Source organism: Chiloscyllium punctatum, chromosome 18 (genome assembly GCF_047496795.1).
Source record: "Chiloscyllium punctatum isolate Juve2018m chromosome 18, sChiPun1.3, whole genome shotgun sequence".
Classification (NCBI taxonomy): Eukaryota; Metazoa; Chordata; class Chondrichthyes; order Orectolobiformes; family Hemiscylliidae; genus Chiloscyllium; species Chiloscyllium punctatum.
In genome coordinates, this window is record NC_092756.1 from 71,381,793 (window position 1) to 71,399,534 (window position 17,742).

Sequence of the window (17,742 nt, forward strand, 5' to 3'; positions counted from 1 at the left end):
ACCTGCTGAGCTTTTCCAGCAGTGTCTGTTTTTGTTTCTGATTAAAGCATTCGCAGTTCTTTCGGTTTATACTCTCTATATCTTTCTCAGTGAGGTAGTTTGATAAAAACCCTTATGAAAAGTTTTTCAAGTATCAGCATCTCTGTTTCTCGGCTGAATCTGAAACCTTGTTGGAAGATTTTCCATTATTCTGCAACTGTTAGCAATCAGACCTCATCAAAAGGAACCGAGAGAGGTCAACTTATTTTTGATATCGGAATTCACCACTTGACCTACAGGAGTGTTTGATTTTTTTTACCCCTTGTACCTCACCTTTTTTCTCCACCTGTAATAGCTCTGCAGAATTATGAATGTGGGAGTGTATTCAGGATTAAAGGGGCACATGGTTTAACTTACATTGTAAGAGCAAATTACTGCAAATGCTGGAATCTGTACTTGAAACAAACAATGCTAGAGATCACAATGGGGCAGACAGCATCCATGGAGAGAAAATAAGCAAACATTTTGAGTCTGAAGAATCATCTAGACTCTAAACGTTACCTTGCTCTCTCTCCATAGATGCTGCCTGATCCAATGATTTCCAGTACATTTTGTTTCTAATTCACATTAAAACCACCTTGCCACTTGTTTGCAGAATAAGTTTGCCAATGATAAAAGGTGTTAATTTTGAGTTTATTGGAAGGCCTGGTGGAACTCCATTTCTTTTTAGGTAACATTAGGAAAGAGAAAGAAATGGACTATTTTGGTGACTGAAAATACTTACACTTTTGTATAGCTTGGTTTTCAGTCCTCTGCGCCTGCTGGAGTCTCGTGAGTGTGCTGATACATGGGTCACAAAATGTTATTACTCAAGTGCAGAGAGTGATTAGGTAGGCAAATGGTATTGCAAAGGGAGTGGAACATATCACCAGGGAAGTTTTGCTACAGTTGTACAAAGCATTAGTGAGACTACATCCAGCAATCCTGTGTACAGTTTGGGTCTCCTTATTTAAGGAAGTATATGATTGTGTCAGAAGCAGTACAGAAAAAGTTCAAATTCCTTGGATGAAAGCGGGGAGGGGGTTGGACAGGACGAGTTTTTATCCATGCAGGTTTTAAAAGAACAAATGCTCTTGTTGAAACATATAAAATTCTGAGGAGGACTGATGCTAGAAGGATGCTTCAACTTATGGGAGAGACTAGAACAACAGGTCACAGTCTTAAAATGAGGGGTTTAAGACGAAGCTGAGGTAAAAAGGTTTATTTCAAGAATTCTCTTCCTAAGATTGTGGAGGAAGCAGAATCATTGAATGTTTTTAAGGCAGAGTTAAATAGATATTGACTAATGAGTCAAGGGGATTGTGGATATGCAGGAAAATAGATTTGAGGCCACACTTGGATCAGCCATGATGCTATCAAACAATAGGCCAGACTTGAGATGCCAAAAGGTGTATTTTTTTCTCTTAATTTGTAGGTGCGTAGAGTGCGCTCTTTAACATGGAAACTGAAAGAACTGCAGATGCCGTAAAACAGAAACAAGCTCAGCAGGTCTCGCAATGTTTGTGGAGATCTCTCCACAGATGCTGCCAGACCACTGAGCTTTTCCAGCAATTTCTTTAACATAGAGTACTGTTGTAGAGATGTAAAACGGTAGTGACAAATCTCAGGTCCTGGCATTCCATGGGACTGAGCGCCAGTTAATTGCACAGCCACCTTCAACAAAAAGAAAACTTGCGAAGATTCTAATATATCACACGGCATTGAGGACAGGTCTCCAGAGTGTCACTGTTGGGAGATGCTGTACCTGAGCTGCTATTAACGGCCTTCAACATGTGACTGATTCCAATCAGGAGGCAGACAGAACCCGGCCCTCCTAGGTAGCCGATGCCGCACTGGATAAACTTCAGTCGCTCTGGAGCCAGGGATGTCCACAGTACGCTGCCATCAACCCCAGATAACACTGCTACCGACGTGTGAAGTTTCAACGCGGCTGCAGAAAAAGCAAAAGCCATGAGACAATCCATCGTATCACCTGCATCCTGAGTTACCAGCTCCTCCACTATATACATGAACCACCATGCTGCAAGCTTCCCATTTCTCTGGCTGCCTCTTGGTTCCAGTCCCTCTCCTCAGAGTTGCCAATTAATCAGGTGTCAGCCAGTGTAACAACATGCTAGCAGTCTGTTCCACCACCAGGAAGGGAAAAGATGGCCTTGCAACTATTTGCCCTGTGAGCCCAATGGCCAGGAATATCCAGCCACCAGTAGGAGCAACTGTGAGCAGGAAACCCAGATGAACCAACCGATTTTGAGGATCAGGCCATCAGTCCTGCTGCACAATGCAGGCCCCTTGGCACCTGTTCTTAGGCAAAAACAATGACTGCAGATGCTGGAAACCAGATTCTGGATTAGTGGTGCTGGAAGAGCACAGCAGTTCGGGCAGCATCCGAGGAGCAGCAAAATCGATGTTTTGGGCAAAAGCCCTTCATCAGGAATAAAGGCAGAGAGCCTGAAACGTGGAGAGATAAGCTGGAGGAGGGTGGTGGTGGGGAGAAAGTAGCATCGAGTACAATGGGTGAGTGGGGGAGGGGATGAAGGTGATAGGTCAGGGAGGAGAGGGTGGAGTGGATAGGTGGAAAAGGAGATAGGCAGGTAGGACAAGTCATGGGGACAGTGCTGAGCTGGAAGTTTGGAACTAGGGTGAGGTGGGGGAAGGGGAAATGAGGAAACTGTTGAAGTCCACATTGATGCCCTGGGGTTGAAGTGTTCCGAGGCGGAAGATGAGGTGTTCTTCCTCCAGGCATCTGGTGGTGAGGTAGCGGCGGTGAAGGAGGCCCAGGACCTCCATGTCCTCAGCAGAATGGGAGGGGGAATTGAAATGTTGGGCCACAGGGCGGTGTGGTTGATTGGTGCGGGTGTCCCGGAGATGTTCCCTAAAGCGCTCTGCTAGGAGGCATCCAGTCTCCCCAATGTAGAGGAGACCGCATCGGGAGCAATGGATGCAATGAATGATATTAGTGGATGTTCAGGTAAGCAAATGTGGCTGTGGTAGCAATTTTGTTTCAGGACATGGTTGAAGAGCTTCATGGCAGAGGAAATGCAGGACATGGTGCTCCTCGGATGCTGCCTGAACTGCTGTGCTCTTCCAGCACCACTAATCCAAAACCTGTTATTAGGCAGCTTCTCTTGAAAGTGGTTTTAGTTAGTGGCTCAAGAAGGCAATTTTCAGTGGTCAACCAATACTGATTTAGATCATTTTTAAAAAATCTAACATTTAACACTTTTTACAGAATGGTTTTCTTAACAAGCTTAAAATGTTACATCATGAGGTAAACCCTCCTGCTTAATTTAAACCAGCAGCACAGAAAAGATTTATCCTGCCCAGTAATCTGTCAAAATTCGAGGCCAAATTATTAAGTAAGAATTAACAACTTTATTTCTTAAAGTCTAACAGAGAATAACTAACTACTACTTACAATTCCTTCCTCTAACCTACCTCTTACTTTCCCTTCTATAATACTCATCTGATTAACATCCCCTGATGAGGATTTATCAAAATTCAAATTTCAAAACCAGCCAGCGGTCGAATCTTCTCTTTACATCTTCCTCTGTCTTCTTTTCTTCTTAGGGATTTCTGTTTCACAGGACACTGATCATAAAGGTATCTTTAAGAGAGCTATTTTTCAGGCACAAGCTGGTAGCTTGGCAGTTCTCCTCCAACTGTGCAATTTTTCCCGGTCTTATAACTCAAAGCATCAGATTGTTTCATTGGTTTTTAATATTGTCAATATACTAAATTCAAAACTTGATTAGAGGTTGGCATTTTTTGGGGTATAATTTAAACTGATTGGCCTACTTTATTTTTTTTGTATCCAGGCAACCAGCTACCCTAGTTGCAGGAATGAAAGGTTACATTATATCTTGTTCAGAACACTTGGTGCTGTCAGGCAGCTCTGCTAGCTTTTACAATACACCCACATCTTCAAAACAAAGTGCGGATTTTTGTTTTTGCTAATTTGCCTTGCTTTTACAGATCACTGAGGGATTTTCCAGCTCTCTTTGACTGCAGTGTTGAAACTCCTGTTTGTCACAGGTCATCTTCTTCCCAGTGGAGGTCATTATGTTCCTCTTTACTGTCTTCATGTCAGAGAACCATACAGACTCTGGCTCAGCTCATTCAACTTAAACAAACACGATTCGACTGGTCAGCTACCAGACAGACAACTGACTATCACCAAACCCAGAAGCATCTGCCCATACTACAGCTGGCATTTTCATAAAATTTTAATTGTAATAAAATACTCAAGATACTCATAAGAATGTTATTAAAACAGCCACAGAAAGAGATATCAGGGCAGATGACCAAAATCTTGGTCAAAGGTTTTAAGGTGATAGGAGGAGAGAGATAGAGACAAGTTCAGGGATGGTATTCCAGAGTCCGCTGAAAGCAGAGCCACCAATGTGAGCAACTAAAACTGGGAAGTGCAAGAGACCAGAATTAGAGGAGCTCAGAGACCTGGAATTCCTATTGGGCTGGAGGAGGTTACCGAAAAGGAAAGGGACTGACCTCAGAGAAATAAGGTGGAGGATTTTAAATTTTAAATTGGAGGTGTTGTCAGTCCAGACCCAATGAATGTGCAAACGGAAGGTGGAAAAATACATGATGCGAGTTAGGACACAGCCATTAAGAGTTTTGGATGAGCGCATGTTGATTGGAAGATGGGGGTCTGGCCTGGAGAACAATGGACTAATCAATTGGAGGTAATAAATGCAGGAATAAGGCTTTCAGTAGCAGATGAGATGTGGCAGTGGGTAATATAATGGAGGTAGAAGTGGGGGATCTTGGAGTCAAGAACAACACGAACAGTGCAGTTGGGCTGGCTCAGCATCCAAGGATGGAAACGGCAGTCAGGGAACAAGAGTTTACGGCAGGACAAAGGCAATGGCTTCAGCGTTTAGTTACAATCATATGGTTTATCTGAACAAACTATTAGGAGACACACCAGGAACAGAGTTACTAAGGTACTGGACAATATATGGAGGGGGACAGCGTCACCAAGAGACTGAGACACACACCCAGGGGGAGGGGTAGTTGTGTTACTGAGATACTGAGAGACACAGTGAAATTCCTTATCGAAAGCTTGCCTTTATGATATGAAGAGGAGTTAAATGTAGGATCCTTGGCTGGTACAGAACAGACACCTTCTGTAGTTTACAATGTTGAGTGTACATTATCAAGGAATAAAGCAACTTCAATTGATGCAGTGAAAGTGATTGATAAAACATTGTGGAATCCTGAAACAAAAACAGAAATTACCGGCAAAACATAACTGGCCTTACAACATCGGTCGGAAGAAAGCAGAGTTCATGTCTGGAGTGTTGTTCATCTGAACGGATAGCAGGTCGGAGGAACAGGTATGTATGCTGAAGACAAGGTTGGTGGTGGTAGTGAGTGGTTGGTGTAAGGACTTAGGTGGAGATGGAGCTGAGTGAGTGAGTGAATGAGACTCTTCTTTAAGCTTGTCCTGAGGCTTGCTGGTGGTAGGAGGTACAGGTAGGTATTAACACTTTCTGCGACTGCATAGGAAGGTGCCATGGGTGTGTGGGAGGTGTTGGGAATGGAGAAGGGATGTACCGGGGTGTCCTAGAGGGAACAGTCCCTGCTGACAAGGGAGGGAAGGCAAATGCATATCTGGTTGTGCTATCCTGTTGGAGGTGATGGAAATGGTGGTCTACAACCCTTTTCATGCAAAGGCTGGTGGGTGGTGAGTGAGGACCATTGGGATCCTATCATTGTTGTGGGAGAGTAAAGTGGAGTGAGGGTATAAGTCTAGGAAATGGGTCGGACACAGCTAAGGGCCCTGGGCTTTGCCAGCTCCTTCTGTTTTTGTTTCAGATCTCCAGCATCCAGCCGCCTTTGTTTGATTGTTGTGGATTCCTGTCCAGTTAGTCACCATACAGTCACAACTGCAGCAAATACTCCATCCAGCTACCTTGTGGCCTGAGGCCTCCTCTCTGGCCCTGGACTTTCCCGGTGGAACTGAACGAAATAATTACGTCAGAAACTTGGTCATCATTAACATCCCAAAGCATCATCACAGGAGGGAAACCTAAAGGAAAGAGAGAGAATCCTGGATGAACAGGACAGACACAGAAATACATTTAGAACGAGCAAAGGCCTCTTGGCCCATGGAGCCGGGGTGGATTTATTTAAAAATGGTCAAGCTTTTTGGGATCTTCTGCCTATTCCTACAGTTCCTTTGCTCTTAGGCAGCAGTGACCATCTCTCAGTTGCCTGCTGCAGCTTCATCTGGACGTGGGCAGAGAGACCTGTCCTACTCAAAGTCAATACAAAGACTTGAGGGTTGAAACTAATGTGGTTCACTGATAGAGAACTCGGCTTCCTGTGTGCTCAACCTGGTTTTCTCTTACCAACTCTCAGCAGTCTGTCAGGGAACATGGAAACCGAAATAGGTAATTTAGGCCTTTGGAGTCTATGCGGCCAATCAGTGAGAATGTGGCTGATGTGCAGCCGAACCCCACATGATGGTCTTTGCCCTATGCTCAGTTAGTGCCAGATATTTCTCCTGGGTCCTGTAGACTTTGCTCCTCTCCTGATGTTCCCCTTATTTCTGCTCTCCTCTGGTGTGTCTCTCATTGCATCTGACCTCCTGATTATCCTGCAATCTAAAACATCACTTCACCAGGGAAACCAGGGACATAGCATTCAGGCCACCAAAGACCGTGCCCCAAAAAAGCCTTCAATTTTAAAGAAAATTAACCAGCAAGCTGCTGATGATGGAAGCGTTCACAATAAGGGTCTCATCGGTTCGGAAGACTGCAAACTAGACAGAGCTATAGCAAATCGATGGCATCTAGAGTTCTTAAAGGGGAGGCACAACTTTCAATGTCTGTGGTGATCATCTGGCTCAGATTTAGCATGAAATATGCAAACACTGGGCACAAGTCATGGCTTTTCCCATTTGTTCAGAAGACAAGCTGTATTTGCTCAGTTAGGATATTTAGAGCTCAGTCTGGAAACCACAGGATCACATAGTACGGAAGTAGGCCATTCAGCCTACTGCATCAGTGCTGGCTCTGGCAAAGCACTGCACTTCTGCTCTTAACCCACGTCCCTGCAATTTACTTAATTTTCAAATATTCATCTAATTCTATTTGCAACTTATTACTGAAGCTGCTCCCACCGCCTTTTCGGCATCTCATTCCAGATTAGAGAAAACCCATCTTCAAGATTAGATTACATTACAGTGTGAAAACAGGCCCTTAGGCCCAACAAGTCCACACTGACTCGCCAAAGCGCACCCATCCACCCCTTACCTAACACTATGGGCAATTTAGCATGGCCAATTCACCCTGACCTGCACATCTTTGGACTGTGGGAGGAAACCGGAGCACCTGGAGGAAACCCACACAGACACGGGGAGAATGTGCAAACTCCACACAGTCAGTCGCCTGAGGTGGGAATTGAACCTGGGTCTCTGGTGCTGTGAGGCAGCAGTACTAACCACTGTGCCACCGTGTCGCCCACTCTCTGGTCCTTTTGCCAATCGCTTTACATCTATGGCCTCTGGATATCAACTCTCCTTCCAGTTTTCCTTCTTTACTTTGTCAAAAAAAATCCATAATTTGGTTCACCTCTCCCTTTCAACTTTCTTTGCATCAAGGAGAGCTTCTCTAGTTTCTCTGGAGAGCAGTAATCCCTTGTCCCTCACTAAACGACTTGAGATAACGACCTGTTGGGTTCCCAGAAACATAGGATGCACATGAGGACATTTGGTCTATGTATCTTTGCCAGCACAAAAACAGCCTGTAGTAAATTTAAAATGCAACGAGGGTTTCTGCTTCTACCACGTTTTCAAGTAGTGAGCTCTGACCCTGGCCTTCAGGTTGAAAAAATTTCACAACCCTCTACAGATTTCTGTTCTTTGTGACTACACTCCTTCAAACCACCTTGAAATGTTTTACTATGTTAAAAAGTACGATATAAATGCAAGTTATTGTTGAATTAGCAAAGAGTTACACATTTTTTGCGAAGGATTTGGTGCCAATCTGAAATGTTATAAATCTCGTGCTTAATGTTTTATTGCTGTGGTTTATTCTTAAGTGTAATAAATCAGATGTGCAGTTTATAACCTGAGTAACCTGGTCTGAACGAGAGAGTCTCCAAATAGGAGGGGTCAGAGGTCTGGTGTCAATTAACAAGAGTGTGTTTTGGTGACAAAGAGACTTGACCATTTCCCTCTGCAGCTCACCACAGGAACTGTTGCTTTACACTGCAAAACCAATCTTATAAAATGTTACATTTGTTATCTTACTTGTACACTCTCAGAAGAGATGCTGAGTGCTGGGTAATGCTTTGCTGATAAATTGCAGCAGTGCTTATTCCTAGCCCGTTCCCAATCTACTATCAGCTATTGGTTCTGGTAGATGTCATTATTAAGCTGGAGAGGGTTCAGAAGAGATTTGCCAGGAGGTTACCGGGAATGGAGGTTTTGGGTTATAGGGAGAAGCTGGATAGGCTGGGACCTTTTCACTGGAGGGTAGGAGGTTGAGGGTTGACCGTACAGAGGTTTATAAAATCACAAGGGGTCTAGATAAGGTGAATGGCAGGTGTCTTTTCCCTAGGATGGGGGATTTCAAGACTAGGAGCGGCAGGGTGGCTCAGTGGTTTGCACTGCTGCTTCACAGCACCGAGGATCCAGGTTCAATTCCAGCCTCAGATGACTGTGTGTGGAGCTTGCACATTCTTCTAGTGTCTGCGTGGGGTTGCTCCGGTTTCCTCCCACAATCCTCCCAAAACGTGCAGGTTAGATGGATTGGCCGTGCTTAATTACCCATAGTGATCAGGGATGTGTAGGTTAGGTGGATTAGCCATAGGAAATGTAGAGTTGCAGGGATGGAGTACAGGGGTGTGCCTGGGTGTGATGCTGTTCTGAGAGTCAGTGTGGACTTGTTGGGTGAAATGGCCTGTTTCCACACTGTAGAGATTCAGTGGTTCAATAATTTTTAAGATGAGAGGAGAAAGCTTTTAAAAAGACATGAGGTAATTTTTTTTAAAACACACAGTTTGTGTGCGGAATAAACATCCAGAAGAATTGATGGATGCAGGTACAGTTACAACGTTTAAAGACATTTAGATCAGTAAATGAATTGGAAAGGTTTGGGTGGGGGGCGCGGTGGATGTGGGCCAGGGTGGGAACAGTTTAGTTTTGGATTTTGGTTGTCTTGTACTGGTTGGACCAAAGGGTCTGTTTCCGTGCTGTATGATTCGATGTGAGTGGGGGAGGGGTCTGTTCACTCAAAACACTGGCTCTGTGACAACTGGAAGAAGCATTCAACAGGGCAATTGACAATTAGATTACATTAGGTTAGTTACAGTGTGGAAACAGGCCCTTTGGCCCAACAAGTCCACACCGACCCTCCGAAGTGCAACCCACCCAGACCCATTCACCTACATTTACCCTGCACCTAACACTACGAGCAATTTAACATGGCCAATTCACCTGACCTGCACATTTTTTGGAGTGTGGGAGGAAACCGGAGCACCCGGAGGAAACCCACGCAGACATGGGGAGAATGTGCAAACTCCACACAGTCAGTCGCCTGAGGCGAGAATTGAACCTGGGTCTCTGGCGCTGTGAGGCAGCAGTGCTAACCACTGTGCCACCTTGCCGCCCAACAATCACATAGTAATAGTGTGCAAGGGTACGGGGAGAAAGCAAGAGATTGATACTAGGTAATGGTTGTTTTAGGAACCAGTACAGACTCAATGGGCTGAATGGCCTCCTTTTGCACCTTATCGGTTCTGTTAAATCTTAGGAAAGCTGCAAAGGCAAATGGTCCTTCATTCAGAGCAACTTGCTTGCCTTTGAGTGAGTCTTTTTCGGTTGTACTCAGCCTGACTGTACAGGAACAGCTGCAGTCTGATGTCAGCCGGTGTAGTCTCCACTGCAGAATGGTGAAGGGTAATGAGAAATATTAGGGCTCCCCTAGGCCTGAACTTCACTCAGCATCTCCTAAGTAAGACTGGGCAAAGGGCAGCAATTCTCTCTGGCTGAATCACTAGGTGTTGTACTGGTCCTCCCTTCCCAATACTCTATGACATGAGGCATGGCTGCCATTGCATTTCCACTATCTGAACGCTGCTCACTGGCTGCTTGGCCTAGGCTTCGGTTCCACGAGGTCATCAGCGGCTGGCTCCTCGGACATGGGATGAAGAAAGCGCAGGCCAGAACAAGGACCATGGCGAAAGCGAGAGTGAGCAGGAAGGCAGCAGTCCGCAGGCAAGGGGCGAGTGAGGTTCTGGCTTTAACGGTAAACTCGTCGGAGACCTCAGTTGCATGGACCTCCGTGGAGCTAGGTTCGTCCAGTCGCCGTTGTTTCATTTTCAACGTGTGCATTTCAACTGCGGCATCAGTATCTCCATCACACGCAGCCTCGACGCTGCCCTCAGTCTGGACGGTGCCATTTTTCTGGTAGCTGAGATCGCTATCGTCCTCGCTGTCATCACTGTCAGCTTGCCGGAGTGGATCGTATTCCCCCAGATCGTGAATCTTTTTCCCTGGAAAGTAAAGAGTTGTTGAAAATGATGTTCACCAATGTTGCCCTCACTTCTCTCACTACTCTAACTCTATACGAACAGGATTCTGTGTTCTTCTTTTAGTCATCCAGCCCTGCAAACATCGTTCTCTACTCACACTGAGCTAGTGGATTTCCATCCAGGCATCTCCCAAACCCTATTGGATGTGGCAAGAAAAGCTCTGTAGAATACTAAACTCTGCATCAGTCCTTTCCAATCCAGTGACATGGGACTTTGGAGTGGGAGTAGGTCATTCAGCCCTTTGAATCCACTCCACCATTCAACAAGGCCATGGCTGACGAGGGTTGTGGTCTCAACCTCACTTCCCTGCGTGCCAACTGTCCTCAACTCCATTAGCTATCAAAAAGCTCTTTAACTTACCCTCAACTAAAGTTGAAAGATCCAGTCTCCATTCCTGTTTGGAGATAAGAATTCCACACATAGATGATTGAGAGAAAGGAAAATCTAATCCCTGACTTAAAAGAGAGGTGCTTTATTCTTGAATCATATTTTCCATAATGTACACAAGGACTCCTAGTCTCTATAATATACAACTGCATCTGCCATACATCTGACCACTCACCTAACTTGTCCAGGTCACCTTGTAATCTCCTAACATCCTCATCACATTTCACCCTGCCACCCAGCTTAGTATCATCAGCAAATTTGCTAATGTTATTGCTAATACCATCTTCTATACCATTAACATATATTGTAACAAGCTGCGGTCCCAGCACTGATCCCTGCGATACCCCACCGGTCACTGCCTGCCATTCCGAAATGGAGCCGTTTATCACTACTCTTTGTTTCCTATCAGCCAACCAACTTTCAGTGTAAGGTAATCCCGCCATTCCAGGTTCAATCCACGTTAGTACTTTGCCCCCATACCATGCGCCCTAATTTTACTCACTAACCTCCTATGTGGGACTTTATCAAAAGCTTTCTGAAAGTCCAGGTACACTACATCTACTGGATCTCCCTCATCCATCTTCAGAGTTACATCTTCAAAAAATTCCAGAAGATTAGTCAAGCATGATTTCCCCTTCATAAATTCATGCTGACTCTGACCTATTCTGTTACTACTATCCAGATGTGTCGTAATTTCATCCGTTATAATAGACTCCAGCACCTTTCCCACCACTGAGGTCAGACTAACTGGTCTATAATTTGCTGTTTTCTCTCTCCGCCACCTTTCTTAAAAAGTGGTACAACATTAGCCACCCTCCAGTCCACAGGAACTGATCCCGAATCTATCGAGAGAGAGAGAGAGAGAGAAAAAGAGAGAGAGAGAGATGGAGAGAGAGAGAGAGAGAGAGATGGAGAGAGAGAGAGAGAGAGAGAGAGAGAGAGATGGAGAGAGAGAGAGAGAGAGAGATGGAGAGAGAGAGAGAGTCTCCGTAATATTGTCAATTGTTGGAAAAAAACATCTGGCTCACTAATGTCCTTCAGGGAAGGAAACCTGCCATTCTTGCCTGGCCTGGCCTACGTGTGACTCCAGACACACAGCATTGTGGTTAACTCTTAACTGCCCTCTGGGCAATTAGAGCAATAAATAGTGGACCAGCCAGTGATGCCCACAAAAAAGGTGGCATCCAAGTCCACAGTAATGGGGGAGACAAACAGAATGTTCGTCTTTATTTCAAAGGGAATGGAGTATCAAAGTAGGAAGGTTTTGCTGAAACTGTGCAACCAATAATTAGTTGGTAAACTGCAAACAGTTTTGGTGCACTTATCTAAGGAAAGATATTTGATATTAGAGGCAGTCCACAGAAGGTTTGCTGGGCTGAGGTTCGGATGGACTGCCTTATGAAGAGATATTGAATAGACTAGGCTGGTTCTTGTTGAAGTTTAGAAGAATGAGATGTGACCTTAAAGAAATACAGAACATTCTTTGGTGAATTGACAGGGTAGCTGCAGAAAGGTTGTTTTCCCTTTCGGAAGACTGCAGAACCGGTGGGCATCAACTCAGAACAAGAGGGTCACACATTTAAAACAAAGGAGGAGGAGGAATTTCTTCTCTCAGGGGTTAGTGTATCTGTGGAATTCTTTAGAGCTGAGAGTTGATGATGCTGGATCAATAAGGATATTCGAGGCTGACATTGGCAGGTTTTGTAATCATTAAGGGAATCAAGCATTATGGGGAAAAGACAGGAAAGTGGTGTTGCAGATCATCAGATCAGCCAAAATCTCATTGAATGGTGAAGACCCTATGGGCTGAATGGCTCATATCTGCTGCTGTCTCTTATGGGCTGGAGAGAAGACATCACAAGTCCTCATAAACCCTCCATCAACAGGGTATAAAACTTTTATTTTTGAGGGCTAATTTGTAATTTTCATTGGGCTACTTTTCATTTTGATTCCTTTTTTAAGAAAGGATGATACAGTCACTTAATAACATTACCTAGCGTGTTTATGTTAACGTTAAGGGCATTCAGACTGCAGAACTTGAAGAAAACGTCAATGTCTTCAATAATTATCAAAACTCAAATAAAATTAAAACCACAACACAGAAATAAAGCACTAATTTTTGAGACATCACAGTTTTTAAGTTGGCAAATGGTAACAATTTTTTTCCCCAAAATAAAATGTCATACTTTTGTGCACAAAAAGCCATAACCCTAAAGACACCTTTCAGATTGGTGAGTTCACAGTTGGTGTGTTTCTAGAGTCAGAGTCATAGAGATGGACAGCTTGCATAGTCACAAAGACGGAATATTTTAGCCAGGCATTTAGGACTCTTTTTAAGTCATCTTGGATTTTAATTTAACAACGAGCACAGAATTCATTTCAACAACATCCACAGTGTTCAGTACTGAACATATGCAGCATTAAGCTCTCTTACAGACTCCCTGTCATACACCTCGCTCCCTTGTGAACACACTATCTCCCTCCCACTTCTGGGAGCTCTTTTATAGGTCTCCTAATGCCACTCACCGACTTTCTGCTGCCCTCCCTCCAGCACCTTTGTGACCTCTGTGCTGCACCCCAGCTCCCTTGTGGCCTTTCTGTATCCACTTCATCCCCTTGCTGTCTCCTACATCCAAATACTTCCTAAATAAAATTGCCTGCCTTTTTTTAAATTCATTCCCAGGATGAGGTGTCAGTGGCCAGGCCAGTATTTATTGCGCATCCCTAATTGCCCAGAGGATACGTAAGAGTTAACCATAATGCTGTGGGGTCTGGAATCACATGTAGGCCAGACCAGGTAAGGATGGCAGTTTCTTTCCCTAAAGGACATGAATGAACCAGATGGGGTTTTTCAGTTCTTACTTCCAAATTTTACTGATTTCAAATTACACCATCTACCGTGGTGGGTCCCCTGAACATTAGTTGGATCTCTGGATTAACAGCTGAAAATGTGTTGCTGGAAAAGTGCAGCAGGTCAGGCAGCATCCAAGGAGCAGGAGAATCGACGTTTCAGGCATCAGCCCTTCTTCAGGAATGAGGAAAGTGTGCCCAGCAGGCTAAGGTAAAAGGTAGGGAGGAGGGACTTGGGGGAGGGGTGTTGGAAATGTGATAGGTGGAAGGAGGTTAAGGTGAGGGTGGAGGGGTCAGGATGCTGATTGCAGGTTAGGAAGGTGGTGCTGAGTTCGAGGGTTAGGACTGAGACAAGGTGGGGGGAGGGGAAATGAGGAAACTGGAGAAATCTGAGTTCATCCCTTGTGGTTGGAGGGTTCCTAGGCGGAAGATGAGGCGCTCTTCCTCCAGCCGTCGTATTGCTATGGTCTGGCGATGGAGGAGTCCAAGGACCTGCATGTCCTTGGTGGAGTGGGAGGGGGAGTTGAAGCGTTGAGCCACGGAGTGGTTGGGTTGGTTGGTTCGGGTGTCCCAGAGGTGTTCTCTGAAACGTTCCGCAAGTAGGCGGCCTGTCTCCCCAATATAGAGGAGGCCACATCGGGTGCAGCGGATGCAGTAAATGATGTGTGTGGAGGTGCAGGTGAATTTGTGGCAGATATGGAAGGATCCCTTGGGGCCTTGGAGGGAAGTAAGGGGGGAGGTGTGGGCGCACGTTTTGCATTTCTTGCGGTTGCAGGGGAAGGTGCCGGGAGTGGAGGTTGGATTGGTGGGGGGTGTGGATCTGACGAGGGAGTCATGGAGGGAGTGGTCTCTTCGGAACGCTGATAGGGGAGGGGAGGGAAATATATCCCTGGTGGTGGGGTCCGTTTGGAGGTGGTGGAAATGATGACGGATGATACGATGTATGTGGAGGTTGGTGGGGTGGTAGGTGAGGACCAGTGGGGTTCTGTCCTGGTGGCGATTGGAGGGGCGGGGCTCAAGGTCGGAGGAGCGGGAAGTGGAGGAGATGCGGTGGAGAGCATCATCGATCACGTCTGGGGGGAAATTGCGGTCTTTGAAGAAGGAGGCCATCTGGATTGTATGGTATTGGAACTGGTCCTCCTGGGAGCAGATGTGGCGGAGGTGAAGGAATTGGGATAAACTCAGATTTTTCCAGTTTCCTCATTTCCCCTCCCCCCACCTTGTCTCAGTCCCAACTCTCGAACTCAGCATCACCTTCCTAACCTGCAATCATCTTCCTGACCTCTCCGCTCCCACCCCTACTCCGGCCTATGACCCTCACCTTAACCTCCTTCCATCTATCGCATTTCCAACGCCCCTCCCCTAAGTCCCTCCTCCCTACCTTTTTTCTTAGCCTGCTGGGCACACTTTCCTCATTCCTGAAACGTCGATTCTCCTGCTCCACTTTTCCAGCAACACATTTTCAGCTCTGATCTCCAGCATCTGCAGTCCTCACTTTCTCCTCTCTGAATTAACAATCCAGCAATAATACCAATAGGCAACTGCCTCCCACTGCCTCCGTCAGAATATCAGCTCCCAACTCTTTGCAATTTCTGAGAAGATTTGTAGCTCAGGTTGAGGTTCAGGTTATAAGTTTGCTTGCTGAGCTGGAAGGTTTGTTTTCAGATATTTTATCACCATCCTAGGCAACATCATCAGTGAGCCTCTGTGAAGCGCTGGTGGTATGCTCACTTTCAATTTGGGTGTCTTGGTCTCTTAAGGGAGGGTGATTTCCTGTTTTTTTTCTCAGGAGTTGGTAAATGGGGTCCAAATTGGTGTGGTTTATTGATGGAGTTTTGGTTTTCCAGGAATTCCCAGGTGTGTCTCTGTTTAGGTAAAAACAATGACTGCAGATGCTGGATTCCTGATGAAGGGCTTTTGCCTGAAACGTCGATTTTCCTGCTCCATGGATGCTGCCTGAACCAGCACCACTCTAATTCAGAATCTTGTGTCCCTGTTTAGCCTGTCCTGGGATGAATGTGTTGTCCCAGTCAAAGTGGGAAGGGAAATATATCCCTAGTGGTGGGGTTTGTTTGTAGGTGGTGGAAATGGCAGAGGATATTGACCTTATATACCACCATATATATTACTGAAACTAGCCTTCAATTCAAAATTTCATTGATTGAATTAAAATGTGGGATTTGGTGACCAACCCAAGGCTCAGGATCACTCCTTCCTCTGCTCTATGTAGCGAGCTATAATGTTGCTGTTAAGGATGTTGTGGGGAGCAAGTGACCTTCAGAAGAGACTGGAACATCATTAAAAAGTGTGACACGTTTACACAGCTTCTGTTCTCACAGCAGTAAGTGCTATCGCGAAACTGTTCATCTAGAGACCTTGATAATATTCTGGTAAACGAAACCCCTGTGGACTGGGGGCGGGGAACATTTGGTTCAACATTGTCCTTGAGGGGCGGAAACTGCCATCCTGAGGTGACTCCAGACCCATAGTGATGTGGCTGAGTTCAGAGCAATAAAAGGTGGCTAATAAATACTGGTCTGGCCATTGACGCCCACATTCCGTCAATGTATTTTTTTATAAAAGTATAACATAAAATAGACTGCAAAAATAAATCTCTCCGTCTGAGTAGATATAGACACGGTTTATGGGTTCAGATAAACAGAGGTAACCTCTCCTGACCGTGACATTATAATTGAAGCTGCGCTCACCTGGAAGCTTCAGCGCCCGGGACAGAGCCGCCGCCATCTTGGCACGCCGTCGCCGCGCATGCGTGGAGCCCCGCAAAGCCTCTTGGGAGTTGTAGTCCCGGCTGCGGTCAAACAGATTTGAAAACAAACCGAGCCCACGGCCTTTGTTGGTCGAAAAGCAATTGGATTTCCCGCCCGGATCTGACCGCCCGCTTTATGTGCAATCCGAACGCGTTCCAGTCCCTCATGGGGTTTGCCAGTGGAGCGGCCGGTCAGTCCGGACCGATTTCCCGCGCGCACCCAGTGGCTCGCCGGAGAGTCACATTCATCGCGGGACGAGCGGAACGTATCGAGGCGACGAACGTTCCCCCCCCCGGCCCCCGGCCCCCGGCCCCCGGCCCCCGGCCCCACCCCACCCCACCCCACCCCACCCCACTTGGAGCGCGGCTTTCCGAAGTTGTGGAGGGGAGCAAGCCGGTGGCAAACGAGTGAGTGTCTCTGTGCGAAAGTGAGGCCTCGGACCGCGGGGTGGAGGTGGCTGCTAGACCACAGGCCGGGATCCTGTCTCTCAGTTTGGGGGGGGATTTTCATTCTCACTCTGTCTCCTTTGGCCTGAGGAGGGAGGAAGGGAGGAGGAGGGGAGGAGGAGGAGGAGGAGGAGGGGAGGGAGGGGGGGGGGAGGGGGGAGGATGAGCTGGAAGTGTCCCTACCGAAGTCTCGCTTCGAGTCCCGCCCAACACGGAGGTATGTCCCAACAGGTTGATTTAAAAAGTTTAGAAATGCACCCCCCCCCCCCCCCAACAAAAAAAACCAGATTTTGTTTTGGAAAAACTGCCAGTATCTGTTGAGAGAAATCCGAGTTAACGTTTCTGCTCCAGAGACCCTTCCTCAGAAACTGATCAGAACTACTTGGCTAGTTCCACTCCCCTTGTTTTACTGAAACAAAAGGAGACTCTTGTGTAATATAAACACCAGCATAGACAAGATGGGCAAAGTGGCCTATCTCTGTGCTGTATGTATTTGATCTAGAAACAAAGCAAAAAAGGAGTAGGCCATGTCCCTTGAGCCTCTTCGCCATAAAATATGATCATGACTGATCATCCAATTCAGTAACCTTTCTCCTTGCAGCATTTGATTCCTTGAGTCCTAAGCACTCTATTTAACACCTTAAAACATTCACTGTTTTGCCCTCAAGCCACTTTCTGGGGCAGAGAATTTA

General features: G+C 46.1%; 2 protein-coding genes across 4 annotated transcripts in view; one reads left to right on the forward strand and one right to left on the reverse strand.

The window, feature by feature from the left end:
• fam234b (family with sequence similarity 234 member B) overlaps positions 1–16,809 on the reverse strand; it is a 57,902-nt gene extending 41,093 nt beyond the window's left edge. Inside the window, exons 1-4 of the mRNA XM_072588437.1 lie at positions 16,545–16,809; positions 10,150–10,560; positions 5,972–6,088; positions 1,784–1,969 (exon numbers count right to left, since the gene is read on the reverse strand). Coding sequence (XP_072444538.1) covers positions 1,784–1,969; positions 5,972–6,088; positions 10,150–10,560; positions 16,545–16,581 — 751 coding nt within the window. The 5' untranslated portion in view covers positions 16,582–16,809. The remainder of the gene's footprint in view (positions 1–1,783; positions 1,970–5,971; positions 6,089–10,149; positions 10,561–16,544) is intronic.
• A 122-nt stretch (positions 16,810–16,931) lies between these two features.
• ddx59 (DEAD (Asp-Glu-Ala-Asp) box polypeptide 59) overlaps positions 16,932–17,742 on the forward strand; it is a 28,361-nt gene continuing 27,550 nt past the window's right edge. The window contains exon 1 of one of the 3 annotated variants that reach the window (XM_072588438.1): positions 16,932–17,011. The gene's annotated coding sequence lies outside the window, so the exon portion shown is untranslated. Of the gene's footprint in view, positions 17,012–17,219; positions 17,268–17,742 lie in introns of those variants that run through there. The other 2 variants (XM_072588439.1, XM_072588442.1) reach the window with 2 other exon arrangements.